General features: G+C 46.7%; 1 protein-coding gene across 3 annotated transcripts in view; it reads right to left on the bottom strand.

Annotated features, from left to right (window-relative positions):
* Positions 1–202: 202 nt before the first annotated feature.
* The window catches only part of LOC126534668 (uncharacterized), a 155,289-nt gene continuing 137,623 nt past the window's right edge, over positions 203–17,868 (bottom strand). For all 3 annotated transcript variants that reach the window (XM_055072460.2, XM_055072461.2, XM_050181929.2), the window contains 8 exons: positions 16,041–16,273; positions 14,144–14,363; positions 13,166–13,319; positions 11,650–11,771; positions 8,239–8,368; positions 5,905–6,075; positions 2,744–2,857; positions 203–451 (listed from right to left, as the gene is read on the bottom strand). In XM_055072460.2, the coding sequence (XP_054928435.1) occupies positions 311–451; positions 2,744–2,857; positions 5,905–6,075; positions 8,239–8,368; positions 11,650–11,771; positions 13,166–13,319; positions 14,144–14,363; positions 16,041–16,273 (1,285 nt within the window). In that variant the 3' untranslated portion in view covers positions 203–310. The remainder of the gene's footprint in view (positions 452–2,743; positions 2,858–5,904; positions 6,076–8,238; positions 8,369–11,649; positions 11,772–13,165; positions 13,320–14,143; positions 14,364–16,040; positions 16,274–17,868) is intronic.

Raw genomic sequence — 17,868 nt, 5'->3', positions numbered from 1 at the left:
CGCCAGGTGTTAGTGGAGGGGTCCGGAAGGCGACACAGTGCGAAAACCGGGCGCCCCGGCCGTGGCGACGACGAATAAAAACTGGCGACTGGTCTGGAGGTCGTGCATTGCGTATCACATCACTGGTAGACTCAGTGGTAACTCACTGGTACCAGCACAGCATGCTTCGCTTACACCGATTCCGTCAGATTTATAACTAGACTTCTTAAAGAAAAGGACTTTATTGCTCGCAAGGCTGGTTTCCACTGGTTTCCGACAGGTGGCGCAGTGCACTGCTTGCACGGACGCCCATTGGCTGCGGCTTAGTGCGTCACGCAGCGAGCGCCGACTTGATGGCCTTGAGGCGGACGAACTTTCCTTTCCCGCAGGCACCTTTGTAGTCGTCCATTTCAACGTTGTACACTGCTAGGCCAGTGAAATTCCGGGGCATCATGCTCAGCCGCTTGTTCGCCTGTGGAAGAACAACAGGGAAAATTAACGTTCACGAAAACTGGCCTTGGTTTGCCGCCATGCCCCAGCCACCCCCGAAATGACGGCGACGAAGGCGAGCTGCTGCGGCTTCAGCACCTTCATGTTACTGCAAGCGCAAGAACCAGTGCATGCAGCTAATAATTATCGCAATCACTGTCATGATCAGCCTATTTTCTGTACACTGCAGAACGAAGGACTCTCCTGGTGATGCCTTGTCTCGGCTGTCTTGTGTCTCGTTTCACCTATGCTTGCTACACGCTACACGCTACAGCAGTGGCTCTCGATAACGGAACCAAACCTCGAAGAATATTCTTTTGCTGGCAGTAGACAATGTTATGAACACCTCGTTCATGACATTGTCTACAGCCAGCAAAAGAATATCCTTCGAGGTTCATGAACACTTCGTTTTTGAACATCACCCATTTCATCTCAACATATGGTGTCGTAGACCGTGTTTTCCTTGCATGGCACCCATTCTGCAGCCCTAGTAGACCAGTGGTTATCCACCCTATGCATTATGTGGGCTTGTTAACTTCATTCGCTCTAATCAACACAACTGTCTCCGTGTCTCTTCCCATTAGGGCTACCATATTGCCTACTATATTGTGGCAAGTAGGCGTTCCCTGTGTTCCCGTCTTACAGCGAGCCTTCGAAAGTCAACTTTCCATGAAGTCGAACGTTCTCCCATGCAGTCGAACATAATTGGTTTTCTCTCCCGCGCCTTCAAAAGTGACTCGTCACCCACCGCGCCGTAGATTTCGGAGGCGCTGTCGCCAAATACCTAGGGAAATTCGTGAGGCGCTTTACGAAGTACGGAGTAGAATGTGCTTGTGTACCAAGCAGGCCGGGGCACTTTAGCGGATAAACACACCAGACATTTTTTATTCGGCGATTGTTTCCGGCCCCCAACGTCTAACGTTATGGTTACCCTGTGTAGGTGGATACCAGCTAATGCCTTACTGTTAGACCCCGATCATGGTTTCTGACCGCAGCTTGCCCGTGACTCCCTACGCAGCTTACACCAAGAGTACGGACTTCTGCACGTGCAGAGCTTTGTCGCGTTCCCATCAAGTTGGATAGCTCGTAGTAAAGACAATAATTCGGAGCTGTACCCAGATTTATTTTCCCTCCGTTCTGAAACTGCATGAAGGAAGTAGGCTAATTTATCACGCCTTCCTTATCAAAAGAAATAATGGGGTAATACCAACCCATCGGTGAGGATTTCAAATTAATTTGATTAGCTCTGAGCGGTTATACGATGCGCTCGCGTGGTGGGTAGCAGTAGCCATGGCCGGACGGTTACATTTTGGATGTCCCAATTTCTTTTTCAGAAAAATCCCTAAATATAAGGTCCGCTAAAGATAAGGTCCGCTTGTTTTGAGCGTATCCCCTGAGAAAAGCTGGTCACATGTGATGGCTATTTTGTAACAATATTGGTTACAATTCCGGTTGTGGTGACAGCCGCAGCGATTCCAGTCACGAAGAGAGCACGTGTATCGCGACGTCATGACGCGCCCACCGTCCGGGTACCGAAACCAAAACTACTTTGTAGAGATACGCATTACGGTAATATTTAAGCAATAATTTGTAGTTATATATCTATAGCAATAATTGATTGAAAAATATGTTTTTTTTTCGAAGGAGCCCAAGGCGCAACTTAAGAAGTGTTTACCTTTAATAAGTCACAAGAGCCAAACTACAAAAAAGATTCATGACGTCACACTGACGTACCAGGGCTCTGTGAGACTGGGACCTACATTTTAATCAACGTTTTGCATGATATTAGCGAGACTGGAGCTCTCTCAATAGGCTTATTGTTTCGCTTGTGTTTCTTTAACGTAACCAGATATGAAATTCATGAAGCTGCAGCGAATATTAGTTGCACGTTGATCGGCGGAACGCCGTCTAACCTTTCGTTACACTGTCGTGATGGAAAACGTACTCCGAAATTTGAGGAGAGTATGGTTCTGTGCAGGCATAAGAACGCCTTCTGGTTTGGTTTTGCAGCACGGCATTTTATTAATAGCGGTAGCGCACTTGCCTCCTAGGTATCATAAACCGAGATTACTTCGTTAACTTTTCGTGAATGCACCAACGCGTCCATGAACTGACGGGTTGGTACTGCCTTCTAGCTAGCGAGCGCACTTGTGAGACCTTCAGAGTTCATAGCCGGCGAAAGGCGAATGGTTGGCGTTTGTGTTCCTGCTTGGGTCGTGTTTTTTTTTACGCCTGCCTTTCACTGTCACGAACATTAGGCCGTTGCTTGGCTCACCTTCTTTGTGAATGTGCTTGCGGAATCGAAGAGAGCGAGGAACTTCTTGTGCTCGTCCGAAGCGTACAGGGTGCCCGTGTCCTCTGTGTCCTTTTCAGTTTTCATTTTGCACACCTACGAGCAACAAAAGATTCAAGAGAGTATTCCAGCAGCCTTTATAGCCTCGTTGTGCGTATTAATTCTGCATCTTTGGATAAATTAGGGGACGATGTCGGCAAAACAACTCGCCTTATTACTGCCGGGAACAGTTGCATGCTGACGCATCGACACCGGTAGCTGCCAAACGAAATTATCTGTCTTCCGGCAATATCTAAACACGAACTCCACACATATGGACCTATATTTTAGCAAACATGTATATCAAGCCTTATGGCAGAGCACGGCACTCTGACGAGCAATCAGCACACTCCCTATTTAATAGCGCTAGAGCCATAGAGTTTCATACAATCGCTGTATAAGTTTACAGGAGCTGCTAGCAGGGCAGTTCAGCGAGCATGGATTTGCACGAACTTAGTCCTTCTGGCTTCAACTCATTTTCAACAAGGTACTGCTTTATAGAGACAAACGTTATTATAACTGCCCGCCGTAAGGATTAGAACACAGGACCTCTATCATAGAAGACCGAATTTGAGAATATCCCGCCGCGGACGCATGGACAAAAGCGAAACCGCCGCGATCGGCAACAATTATGCGTGTTCGCAGAGTCTCGTCTTCAGAATTCAAGGACAAAGCAGATCGCTTTGAAACTTAGGCCAATTAGGGCAGAAAAGGCAAAATAAATGAAGCCACAAGTACGTCTGAAGCCACAAGCACAAAGACCAGGCAAATCCATGCACTAAGCCTAATTTCCATGGATACTGAACAGTATCCAGCGCCAGAGTTCCCTCTAATAATTATTGCAGGAAACTGACCGTCCATACTTCATCAAGTCTGAAAAATGTGCAGTCTCGTGCGCATGCGCCCATTGTTCACGGTGTGGCAGAAAACTGTCCGCACACGACGTGCGATTTACCTCCGCTACGCCTGTACTCACTCCACTAGTAAGCTCGCCGCTCGCCAGAGTGCTCTGCATGTAACCCGAGGAACGAGCTCCCGTGTTCGCTGTCATAAAGCTGTACTGTGCAATTGCTTCGCGGTGCAAGCGAATGCTTCGTAAACCGGCAAGACGGAACGGCCCATTTCAAGAGGGGATGAGCAACACGCTTCGGCAATGAATGCTCCTCGCTACAGCCAGAACAGGCGGCGGAGAAGCGCCCTCCGACACAACCTACCATAGCATCTAAGCCATCGGGCTTAGTTGCTATGATGCTTCTAACGAAAACTGATTTGGAGATTATGCATCCATAAATATAGGCAGAGATAAACGTTGCGATTACCTTTTGCTGTTGTTAATAAAGGAAAAGGAAAATTGGGAAAGAAAGGCAGTCCAACTGCCTTTAAACTGGCAAAATTGCGAATTGCCAATTGGCAACTGGCAAAAAACCGCAGGCTGTGAGAAAAGATTTCCCATATCTGCCGCCATGACCGTGACTAGTGATAGCGAACACTAGTATGGCTACGTTTATTACGCACATACATTACAAATGGCCAAGAAGAGTGAACGGACAGACGATGCAGTGGCGTTTTCACTAATCTAAGCACACGGTGTTACGGTTGGCGTGTAACACCCCAGTCAAAAAGGATGCTCGAAAGACCCTGCTCAACCGAAACGGAGGATTGATTCCTAATTTGATATGGTTGTCTCGTGCTGTTGCCAGTCTGGTGGAGTGTTTACAGGCCCCTTGGTGTTTGTGCGACCACGAGGAGAACCCTTTTCACAAACTGTGCGAACCCTTTCCGCGAACCAACGTCACCTAGAAGAAAGGATCAGCCGCCCATCCCGGACCTGCGGGTTGCCACCAGCAGAGGCAGGCAAGTGCAACGTCGCCTAGGAAAGTGGGAGCAGCCGCAAAGCACCAACGGGAAGGTGCAACATCGCCCAGGCAAGTGAAAGAAGCCGAAAAGCAACGAGGGGGACTCAGTGCATGTCACGTGACATTGAAGTGAGCAAGATCCCACCTACGATTTTAGTGGACCTATTTGGGCCCCGCAATGTACTTTTATTTTAATTCGTTCTCTTCTTATCCTTCTCAAACCATTGAATAAACAGTAGAAGGTTCGCACTAGAAATCGTCTCGTCCTTGCCTGGTCGCCATGGTCTACCGGACGCCTGCAGCCCGCCGACAACGCCACACTACCCAATAGTAACGCCGGTCGAGCTTCGAGAAACAGGCGTCGCAAAAACTAGTGTTTCCGCATTTCGCCCCCATCGAAATGCGGCCACTGAGGCCGGGATTCGAACCCGCGACTTCGTGCTTACAGCCCAATGCCACAGCCACTAAGCAACCACGACGGGTTCTACAGGCTTGACAGAAGTTATACGGAATGCGAGTTTTAAATTTCATTATTTGATAATGCACACCGTACCAAATTAACCACAGACGCTATTCGTTCGAATGCAAGACTTTACTTTTTTAAAACATTACCCGACAGAAGCTATCGATTAATATTCGTGACATAAGGATCTCGACGTATAGTCGTGAAGAAAGCTATAGCAACATACCGAGCTATCGGAGCTCTTCCGATGCTTGCCGTATATCCAATGCACTCGAAGACACAAGGGAAAAACTACTTTTTACTTTTACTGAAAACATTACTTTTTGAAAACTTTACTTTACTTTTTGAAAACATTACCCGACAGAAGCGGTCGATTAATATTCGTGACATAAGGATCTCGACGTATAGTCGTGAAGAAAGCTATAGCAACATACCGAGCTATCGGAACTCTTCCGATGCTTGCCGTATATCCAATGCACTCGAAGACACAAGGGAAAAACTTCGTTTGAGGTGCCGAAGACACCTACCAAGCCTACGATGAGGACCACTTTTCTCTGGCAGTTCCGACGAGGAACTGCCAGAGGGGCAGCGACCAGCGAGATTGAAAGAAAAAAAAATGGGCTCTCCTATTCTTGAATTATTTTTCATTTCTCGGCAAGTTCGATATGTACTGGTCGACCTGTATTCGTGTGCGACCTACATTTGAGTAAACAGCTGTGATGAAATCTGTGAGCGCAATCGAAGGCTCTTGTTACGATGGTGAAAGACGAGCGGCGCAGACTCACCGACGAGTAGTCCATGTTGAGGCTGCTCTCTGACATCTCGCGGGCAGCCGCTCCGTTCCACGTCTTCTTCATGCGGTAGGTCCTCGCGAACATGGCAAACGACAGCAGCGCGTACTTGCCTTGGCTCGAGATGGCCTCCAGCTGCTCCTCCATGTCGTCTTTGATCGCAGCCTGAAGAAAATTGCGAGGGGAAGGCAGGACATTCATTCATTCATTCATTCATTCATTCATTCATTCATTCATTCATTCATTCATTTATTCATTCATTCATTCATTCATTCATTCATTCATTCATTCATTCATTCATTCATCACGTCTTGCATTGAGCCTGGAATAGGTCGAGAGAAGCGGACAGTAAAAACGAATTCATTCCTTCATTCATTCGCCAAAACTAAGGTCATGACGTAATGTGCACGTCAACACCTCTTCCGCTACTGCGAATGAACTACTCCTTTCTTTACTCGCATTAGCAATGTTCCTCGAGCCATCCGACTCCGTTTACCGGCTAACGGGCCCTGACCGCCACCAGGTGTACTGAAGTCGAGCCACGCTTCACCCGAAAGGGGTAGCGTACCCCATGACAGTTGGCCTCCACCCCGAGTTTTCATTTTCGTCTTTTTCTGGCTTAGAAGAGCTATATTCTCGCTGCAAATGACAAATTCGTTATTACAGAAGTTTGATATTCCCATCTAGCTCGACCTAATATTTTCCTTTCATGTCCTTTGTCCTGCGAGTGTTCGTAGCGCTTTCTCTCTCCGGCTTGGTGGTTCTACAAGGCGCCGCCTGCTACGTCAAAATGGCGAAGCACTGACATCAAACCCGGAGAAAAAGGTGCCCACATACTATACCTGAATGACTGTTGTGCAATATCAGGATTACGAGGATTGCACTGTTTCATTATATTTACGTTTCTTTTTGTGTGTGTAACCACTATTATTGCATATGAGTATTGGATCATTGTATTTCAACACATCACTGTGTGAAAAGATGATCGCGCGGCTCAAACCACATTAAAACTCTTTGGAGGACGCGCGCCGTGTACTGGTGTCAGTATCAAGGTGTGCGATCCTTACAACAGTGCTTTACTCCTTCGAAACCAACGTTTCTAAATGTTTCTTCGATTACACATTTGGTGGGGTCGATCACCTTTCATCACCAGTCTCTGCGATTGAAGCGATCGGTCCACTTTACTGCGCTTGAACTTATCGTGTGCATCAAAAGTTCCGGGTGCACAACAAGTTCTGGGTGTACAAGTTCTGGGGTGCGCCCAAACAAATTTCTCGGTGCGCCCAACGAGTTCTGGGTGCGCCTAAAATGTTCTGGGTGCGCCAGAAGCTGCGGGTGCGCCAAAAATTGCGGGGGCACCAAATTTCTTGGTGTGCTAAAAGCTCTGGGCGTGTGAAAACTGCTGGGTGCGGCAAAACTGCTGGGGGGAGTCGAAAGTCCTGGAACCTTTCAAACATTTAATACTGAGTAGGACAGGTAATGACATCGCACCCACACCACTACGCTGCCCGTAAAGAGCCGTGCCAGTGAATCACTAATATGTATCAGTCTGAGAAGACTTAAGATGAAAGGCATGCCCGGTGAATGTAATCTTTCATGATATTTGTTTGTAGACTGCCATTGTCAAAATTCTCAGGAATGGTTTAGTCGAAAACGTAAGACGTGGTATAAAGATATTTAGTTATACAATACTGTAGCAATATAATCCGTGCATAGGGCATGGATAAGCGTATAGCATACACATACCTCAATATATGCGGAGCAATAGTGCAATAAAAGCGGGAGTTTCGCCCGACGGGCGACGCACTTATAGCGATAGCAAGATTTAGCATTGCGCTTAACCAACTCCTCGGATGGTGTTTTAACTATGCGCGGATGCGACATACACGGGTGCGGCCTGAATATCTGGCACCCTTGAATGCTTTAATACGCTGCGTAGGGCGTGTAATAGTATCGCACAGACTACACTGTGCTACCAGTATTTCACTTTTTATTTAACAGTTATTTCACTGCGCTCCAAGTAGAGATTGGCGCCAGTGAATTAACACTTTTATATTGTAAGAAGTAACATTGTTTTGCGTGTTTTAATTGTCCAAATAAATTTAACGTAGAGGGCATGCTGCAATTTAAAAAAAAATATCCTGAGGAATATTTCAATTAAGACTGCTCTTGCGTGTACGGCATGAACGTATTGCCTACATATACATAAATGTGTGTGCAACGTTACAGCGACGGCGAAAATTCGCCATCGCAGGTAAAAACCAAGCACGCACGGACATGCCCTCTAACGTGGACGCACTGAGGCAGCACACGCATATTCTCACTCACCAGGGACAGAGCGTTGTGCTCGGACAAGTCCACATCGTCGGGGTTGGGCGCGAGTGGCCAGTGGTCGCCGGCGGGGCCGAAGTTCTCGGTATGCAGCTTGATGATGACCATGGTCAGTTCGGGGAAGTCGCTAGCATTCAGAACGAGCAGCGCATAAGATCAGTAATCTTGTAAGTTGGGCCAGTTGGTTATTCATCATCATACCTTGCTGGTGGAGCAGCGCACTGACACGGACACAGTGAAGACACGCAAGAAAAGACTAAAGGAAGAAAAAACTGTGATAAGAATGTTTGTTAGGGGTGCAACAAATACGATAGGATTGCACACCACGATAGATAGGTGCCCTATCTAACGCCCGAGTATGCGCGGGCGAATGATTAAAGAAATTTCTTTATTCTTGCCTTGATCTTCTTGCCTTTGACGCCTGAGAGTGCGCAGGTATATAAATATGAAGTATATGTTCTGAAATGAAATAGTGTCATCTTTTCTTGTGTGTCTGCATTGTGTAATGTAACGCGACAAGGCAAGGTAGGTGGCGCTACGATCACGCATCACACAACACGCAACACTGACGGACGCTAGAGCAGCTGTTCGCACCATCTGCACTTACGAACAAATAAATATGGCGTGCTACATGACAGCAACTGATGCGATTGTGCTTGACGTGAGGTGCGACTTTGTACAGCCGTGACCCATATGAGAGGAAGCACCTAAGCTTTTTCAAACGCCCGTGGGGCCCATACACACATGCCATTCATAACAGTCAAAAGGGTTCATAATACAAAAAGTTATTAAGGGAAACGTTACGTACCAAGTTCCTAGATTTGAGCTCATATATAGCGAGTCACGGTCGCCTGTTCTCTGATGTTGATCACAAATTGACCAAGCTGTTGTCACACACAAGAGACGAAGCAGATCTGAGCATATTAAATGCCTAACGACGAGCAAACGAAGAGACGCACGTATACGTTCGCACGGCCGCACTTGGGGCATAGCTTCCGCAGAGCGCCGTCTGCATTCGCGACCAAGGCACAGTGGCGCATTGCATAATGTGAGCTCAACGCACACAAAACGATTCGCGATTTGCCGCAAATTTCACAAACGTAGTCGTGGTTATATCAGGAGGTTATTCTTCAGAATACATAGTATGCACGCACGTCATTCAACGATACTCCGCGACTTCCGGTTTGCGGCAGCGCCATGTTGGGGAACCTATAGGCCTATGCGCGCGCCTGTTGATAAGGTACCCCAAGATGGCGGAAGCAGACGACAGCAGCTGAAGTGACGTCACGTGCATACTATGTATACGTAGCAGACCAAAGGCCAGTTCTCTATGAAACGCGTGGATTGATACATTCATAGAGAGTTTTAGGGGACGCAAGCGGTTTGCGTACGGAAGAACTAGGGGCCACAGTACTACACCACGCAAAGACCTTCTGCGCACGCGCAGTACTGTGGCCGCTAGTTCTTCCGTACGCAAGCCGCTTGCGTCGTCTGACCTAAAGCTGTCTTATGTGAGCACACTCTTTTGTATCCTCTTGAGTCCCATAGTTCCAAGTTGTGTACATTCTTTTATTCTTTTTCAGGATTAGCTCAGCGGCAATTACGTAAAATATCGAATCCCAATTTAAAATCTGAGGAGCGCGGAAAAGTGTAAGAACGGTTTAGGCGCATTACTGCTGTAAGCCTTTGGAAAAATTCCCACCGATTTGCTATGGCCATCGTGTAGTCACAGACGACAAAAGGAAACTATCAAGTACCTCTCGATTGCTTTAAGTTGATACGATAAAAAAATACAGGATACAGCGTCAATAAGCCAGCGTACCGAGTGATGTTAGATCATCTACGATCATCGATTTTTTTATGACAAGGGTCGCAAGGAGACGGCACTTTTTCCATTTACATGGGGATGCTGCCTCTAGCATCTAACCTGTATTCAAATGAAAAATACTATGAAATATTAATTTCATAGTACATACCAGTCGATAATGAGAACCGACTTGAAATGTTATGTGCCCCTGAACGGGCTTCTGGTCTGAGGAGGGTATAAAGGAGTGCAGCAACAGAAATTGAGAAGAGCTCTACTTTTTCTCATCCGTTCGCAGAAACACAGAATGAAGGTGTTTTGAAGTGGGAACCATGGCGAACCATAAGCTGTGCGCTTCGAAATATAAAGACTTCACTAAGAGCTATATATATATATTGAAATTTATTTACTCGAATTCATATATTGAAATATATGTACTGAAATTTCGCAGAAAAATCGCAAATTATGGTCCCGATCGTTTAACACGACACTTGACAAAGTTATTCGCTTGGTTTGTCGGCAAAAAAAAAAAAATAAAAAATACGGCGATGTAGCCATCGTGTGCGCCCATTACACATTGAGGGAAATGTACTAAATATGGCGTCCGTGATGACACCTTGTCACTTCCGGCGTCCACAGTAATCGTGGCCTTGAACATTTGTTCCTGCTAATCGCCGGGAGTTCCTATGACCAAGAAAGGCGTAGACTAAGGCAAATCCGCATTTTCTTTTTTCGACGAAGCATGCACAGATAAAGCGCAAGAAATTAAGCGCTAACAAGTTTGGTAACTATATACAGAACAAGCTGCGTGAGGAATGTCAAAACCACCGTCGAAGTCAAAGCAGTGTTCAGCAATTGAAACTCGAACACTGCTACAGAATTCACCAAGGGTGACGACTTCAGAGAGTAGACCTCGAACAGCAAGTGTTGTCATAAGCGTTATATTTCTCGCCTAGGCGAGGAGTGGTCCCAAGATTTTGTTCATGGTCTCAACATCTGGTCCCAAGAACAAGATCATGGTTCCCAAGATCTTGGTCAAGGGGAACGGTTTTCTATCTAACTGATTTAGAGCTGTGCAGATGTCATATCTCATTTTCAAAAGATGGGCAGTAGCAGCGGCAAAATTCCTACCGTACGTATACACTGAAGGTTGGCGTTGTAGCAAAAGCGGCGGTTGTGTCGACGATCGTTCCATCATCAGCCACACTATTTTGACGTCCAGATCAAGCATATTTGACGCAAAATACGGTTAAGAAATAAAGAACCTTCAGAACGAAAGAGTGCATATAATTACACCCGGCGTTTATGAGCCAACTCTGCTCGTAGCTTCCTCGGAATATGCTTTGAAGGGTCCGTTACACTAGGGGCAGGGGGTTGTAGGGAGAGCACCACTAGAGATGGTAACGTTTGCATTCTTGACCGGCGGGAAAAACGAAGCTGTGTTGGCTTCTGAACCTCGAGTTGTAATAAATTCACTGTTTTAGTTGGAGACGTTTCTTCACTACTAATTCCAACCAGACGGGCAAATCTTCCCTGAGTGTTCAGCGTCCAGAAAATACGTTTTAGTGTCGAAATCAGGCGCGTTATCACTGCACGAGACTTACTCGGAAACTCGCTTGGCGGCGTCGAGGATCTTTGCTCCTTTCGAACCGTCTCGGAGAGATAGACCCAGAGCCTTGTGATACGAACGGGCTGACGCCTTACGCTTCAGAAACTCGTCGGCTACCTGCAAGGTCGGAGCAGCGAATACTGCAGCGTGTTGAGATACCCGAGCTGCGACATCAGCTCATTGAAGCGAATTGCTTTCCATGGTTCCGCAAAAAAAAAAAAAAAAAGAGAATTGTACAGATTGTGTTTGTGCAGAATTGTAGCGTTGAACAATTGTACAATTCTGTACATTTGAACAATTGTACAGAATTCTTCCAAAGAAAACTTGTGCGTCATTGCGCGCTTATCTGAAATGATAAACGTTTAACAGCAGAAGTTGATGTATAACGACGGACCGGAGCAAATGGTTGGTCTACGGTTTAAAAAAATAATAAATAAATTGAAGTTCATTGTTAGGAATTAACCAAAGCCATATTACATCAAGACTGATGTATTATATATGTCACAAAAATATACCACGAGTTCCATTGCAGGGACATATTAAATATCGTAACAGTATTGTAACAAGCTGTATAAACTATCGCATTTGCACTACATTGACGAACTCCGATTTGCATACTCGCGTACGCGTGAATTGCAATGCTCTCAACCATTGAGCTGCATTTGATTTAAGTCTGTTAGGCACGAACGATGAATTATCATGACGGTAGGAAAGAGAAATCGATTAAGCGCATGACATTCCGGAGAAAGTTTCTCAAAAATCGGTCAGCTTACAGCTACCAGGGAAACTTCCTCAAATCCATTTTAACTGCCCCGGGCGATGTGTGCCTTAGCTTGCGCGAAATTTCACTATGTTTGCGAGGGCGTTAAAGATGTCCTGCTCCCAATTTATTGGCGCTATATCTCGTAGATGAACATACTTTTAAGTGCCTCAAAAGGTCATGTTTACCAATTCATAACCACTCGCAACTCATTACTAGATTTTTTAGAGTTGACTTTGGGAGGACCTTACTAAATAATGTACCAGTATCGCAGCAAGCTGTGAAGCTCGCACATCGAATTTGCCCTACCTCAGTGGCAACCGCGAATTTTCATATTCAAATGGACGTAAAACACAAATGCTCTCGAAACAGCCGAACTAATTCGATTCAAGTTTGTTGTTAAGAGTTAAACTATATGCCGTAGTTAAAATTATTTGATAGCCTGCACGAGGGTGGATTTTCTCCATTTATTTTAAATGCAACCAGACTGATAGAATTCGGTACACTGAATGTACGCGTGTATTTTGTTTGGAGCTCCTGGTTTAACAGCTCTTGATCGAGAACAGCTGCAGAGCTAATCGTATTTATTCAAATTTTATTCAAATTGGCTAAACTGTTCAATGTGCGCTGTGCTATCCGACCCAAATAGTAAGTTCACACCGCAGCGTCAATCGTAATGTCTGCCGTGTGCGCCATGTATGCGTCGCACTGGCGCTGTCGGGGCTTGGGTGCGGCGAGCGCGCGCATTCACCTTGATGTACTGCAAATCGGCGTCCTTCAGGTTGTCGTAGTCCTCGATGTTCTCCACATTCAACATGCCGAAGTGGAGCATCTTGGCGCTGAACAGGTCTGCCATGGCGGCCATCAATTCAGATTTCTTCTCCTTCGTAGCATCCGCGATGGCCCTATAGCGAAAAAAAAAAAAGAGAAAGGCTCACTTGCCGAAGTTTGGGTGGTCTGCAATGCACCTGGACTTGGGAAAAGTGTATAGGGTGCATCGATGCATTTCCCTTGCTCTCGTTACGTTCACAGCGGTAGAAGTTTCACTACAGGAGTGAGTGCCGGTTAAAACGCGCGGGCAGACATAACAGCGTTTTCGAGTGGTCGTGAGTATGAATGTTGGGCGAGTGTCGGCCAATAGAGGTGCGTGGGACTGTGTATGCGAGTGAGTGCGTGATCGCGTTGAGGCTTGAACATTGGTTTTCTGCATAACCTTATTGCAAAAATGGAAAAGAAACAAAAACAAAAACCTGCTTTGACACATACCGCTAATTCAGTCAAGCCGAGCTTTCACAACTGCCGCCGGCGTAAGAAGCGGTGACAGGCTGGCTTAGAGGAGGCGACTTACAAGGAATCAAGTGGTGTTTCTACGGACAAACAGCTAGGCAAGCGTGGAATACTTGAAAGCCCACAGGGCTGACACAGTCGAAACACTTGATGGGGGTCTCTATGTACTTGTAACTCCGGCAGGAGACACACGGGACTCGGTTAACGGACCTGTATGTCCCCCCGCCAACCAGAATGCCACCCCAAGTACCGCTGTTCTCGGACGCGTCCGCTATGTGCTAAAACTCGCTAATGAACACTGCGCGAAGCGCAAGAGGGACGTCGCCACCGGCACCGCTGTGGCGGAGTGCGTACTATCTGCGTAGCAAGTTCGTCTCCGCTGCGCTAAAGCTCCCAATACTCTGTCGCAAACCACTGCGTGTGTATATCGAGGGCCGCTCACCCAGTAGCCATGGATGTGCCGAACGATGTCCTTGTGTACTTCTTGGCGGCGGACTTGAGCACGTCAAATGCCGGACCTCCGTCCTTGGGAACGATGGCTTCAGCATCGCCGTCGTAGGTTACATCCGTGTAGAAAACGACATCGCACAAGCCGTCCGAGGGCACCATGGTTTTCACCACCCCAGACTCGCCGTAAGAGCACACGAGAAGCCTAGCCTTTCCTGCATGCGAAAATGTTTTAACATGCTACGGTTCAGGAGCCTGCGGACACGCGACCCCGCCGAGGTCTATACTGCCCAGAGAAGAAGCAACTATTTTAGAAGTGCGTTAAGCAGTGATGGTTAGCGTGGATACTTAACGTTAAAGTGAAATTTCGCTGCAGCTGTCCTCTAAAAATTGATCCATCTGGTTGGCATTGGTCTCGCTGCATGCTGGCCTCCCGCTGTGGGTTCAACTACCTTGTCTAAATTTTGCGAGTTGTTCGCAGAGATAACATGATTGCAGCTGCTTAATGAGCGTAGTTGAACTGCGTTCAAATGTACGGAATTGAAACATGAGAATGGCCATGTCAAGATTGCTTAAATAGTTCAATGTCAAGACGAGGGAGGACAAAAGCAATGTGGACGGGCGCATGCTTAGAACCGATTTGCTATCGGAAGAACAGTGTATATACAGGCGTACAGGATACGCGCAACATGCACACTCAAAAGCGATCTCCCAGAAAGTTGCATTCGTTGCTGGGCATTGCAATAGAAGATTCACTTGAACATGAATCATCCTTCTTCGACAATATATGGCCCAGGAAACTGCATCACGGCTTTGTTTCAGAATTTGAGTACCCAATAGCGCGGACTCACATGTGCATTTACAGCGATGAAGATGGTGCAAGCCAGTTCCGTCCGCCACGGACAGTGCATGTTCTCCTAAGCAATCACTGATGTATCAGCAAGCTTGGCCGAACTGCACCTTGCCACATCTTAACGTATTTTCGTAAACTGCCCTCAGACAGCACTCTACAAAAGACCTAGCATGCTCCTTTACCCGATTTTCTTATTTTCCGTGTTCCAGTACACATCTGCAAATCTTAGATAATTTGCATGGCGCAGAGAAAGCTATAGGCACGTCATACTTGAAAGCCGCCTTGTTTAGATTGTGCGCCGGTGTGAGACGGCACGGAAAGACCCTGTTGAATTGTGGAACTAGGAGGCCTACTTTTGAACTGCTTTAGCAGTGCTTCAGCTATGAAAGATAGCGAAACACACTAGGATAACCCCCTGAAAGGAAGTGGCAAACTTGGAACTAGCTTGCACGGCGTGACCTCATCAATTCTTTGGGGCTGATTCCAGACTCGCAGCTGCGATCGCTCGTGTTCCAGGTTTGGAATGGGTGAAGTCAGAAGGTAGAAGGCACACGGGCGACGGTACGTCGTTGTCAGAAACATTCCTATAAATGTCTAAAAACTGGAGACCGTTTATCAACCGGAGTCTCCTGGCTAAAATTAAGGGATTTCCTGTGTTCTGTTAATACATTTAAAACATCGAACGCGTGTCACGCACCAGAGGCTTTCAATTGCGCAATAAAAAAATTGTGCGAGATAGCTTGCAATCTAAAACCTTTTCTGAAGATGCATCGAATAGTGTATCAACTCATATAGTCATATGTTGTAGTTGGGCGGCAAGTGCTGTCGCAGTTTGTTATTTTTACAATACTCGCACGTTTGTGCGACATTTAACATTGGACTCGCTGCTAGCCTCCGGATGCGGGCTCCGCCATCCTGCGTTAATTTTGCCAGAGGTTTGCATACAGTTGAAGGTATAGGTTCGAATAATTTTAACTGACATTGACTGAAATCAATTCTAGTGAAATGGTGAAAAGAGGTTCAAGACGCTACTCCTTACTCGGTGCAGCCTTGACGGCCAGTGTGCCTGCAGCATGGCGCCCCTTGATAGCGCGCCGTCTGGTTGATGACTTGACATAAGGAACTTTCAATTGAGCGGGTATTGTCACGTAGCCTTTTAGCTCGCCTGACTGATCGAAGAACCCGACCGACTTGTGTGCCGTCCAATCTTTATCGGAGAGGACCACCTCATTCTCCTCGGCGTCGGCGGTTCCAACTTCCAGCTTCTCTGGCCTGCCGGAAGAGGGTGAAATTAAGGAAAGCATTTTCGGGGATTGTACTTTTCATAACAAAGATTTCATTGTGAGGCGCTCCTTAGAGGGAGGCTACGAGTCATTTTTGACCACCTAAGGTTCTTAAAGGCGCACTTTAATGTGTAAATACATGAGTAAATTACCGCCTCCCCTCTCCTTTCGCCCTTTGAATGGAGGTTGCCATTTGGCGTTCGCGATAATGTGTTAAATATTAGAAGAGAAAATAAAGTTCAAAGTCATCTTATTTAACGCTCCCGTGCATAAGTGCGTAAATCGTCTACTGCTTACCCTTACACCCTCACAACTCACGTTCTTGTATGCTTCTTGGGTGTAAAGGTAAATGATCTTTACAAGTTTGATATCAAAGGGTCCCTCACCAGGCCACATTGCAAATTTTGGTTTTAGGCTGGATATTGCGTGTCCTCTAGGGAATGTTTTACAGCAAGAATTATTCAAATTCATTCACCAATGGCATGGCTAGAGATACTTGAAGTGCCATAGACCATCTCCCCCTTGCCGCCGTCTTGCCTCCGCAAGCAAAATTCCTTCCCTGCGTTATCCTAAACCAGAGCTGGAGGATCGCATGACGCATACGTCACGCGTCCTGTTTTTTATTCTCTCTTGTTTGCGCTGCGTGACGCATTCCGGTGACGGGTTTCGCGCGCAACTTGTTGAGTTTGTCTCTTCGCGCAACACACGATTTTGCGCGCTGTGCACGAGAACAAGCTGACTAGGGCACTGGCTTCCTTCCTTTTGTGCTATATTACGTCGGATTAGCTAAGGGGTTCGGCAAGACAAATCTTTCCCTTGCTATTCACTGCATGCCTAGAATAAGTATTCAGGGTATTAAACTGCAAACGATTAGGAGCGAGGATCAACGATAAATATCTCAAACAGCTTTCGGTTTGCAGAAGATGTCGTCTGCAAAGTGTTACACCACATGCGCGCCGCGAAAACAGCTGAAATTTTAAGCCTAACGTCTCGTGCCCACGCCTAAAGCCGGAGGTTGCCACACTGAAGCAGAAGCAAGCGGCTCAAAGAGCACGATTGCACGCTGGAAGCTCGTAGAAAATGGCGGATAGGGTCGTTTTCTGCGCACATGACTGCACGACGGGGGACCAAGCAGACGAAACGGAAGTACGTCACGGCACAGAGTAAAACGAACACTTGCAGGCATTCAGTTTGTGGCTCTTCTCTAAGCTTTAAGTCGCCTATAGGGGAGCAACAGATGGAACAAATAATTGCTGGCACCTTCAATAATTTCTAGTCAGTTTCGGCAATACGAATTATGTATAGCGCACGTGCACGTTTGACCTCGACCCTCCGGCTTTAGGCGTGGGCACGAGGCGTTAGGCTTAAAATTTCAGCTGTTTTCGCGGCGCGCAAGTGGTGTAACACTTTGCAGACGACATCTTCTGCAAACCGAAAGCTGTTTGAGATATTTATCGTTGATCCTCGCTCCTAATCGTTTGCAGTTTAATACCCTGAATACTTGTTCTAGGCATGCAGTGAATAGCAAGGGAAAGATTTGTGTCTTGCCGAACCCCTTACCTAATCCGACGTACTGTAGCACAA

This window comes from Dermacentor andersoni, chromosome 7 (genome assembly GCF_023375885.2).
Source record: "Dermacentor andersoni chromosome 7, qqDerAnde1_hic_scaffold, whole genome shotgun sequence".
NCBI lineage: Eukaryota > Metazoa > Arthropoda > Arachnida > Ixodida > Ixodidae > Dermacentor > Dermacentor andersoni.
This window is presented reverse-complemented; position numbering and strand designations above follow the sequence as displayed.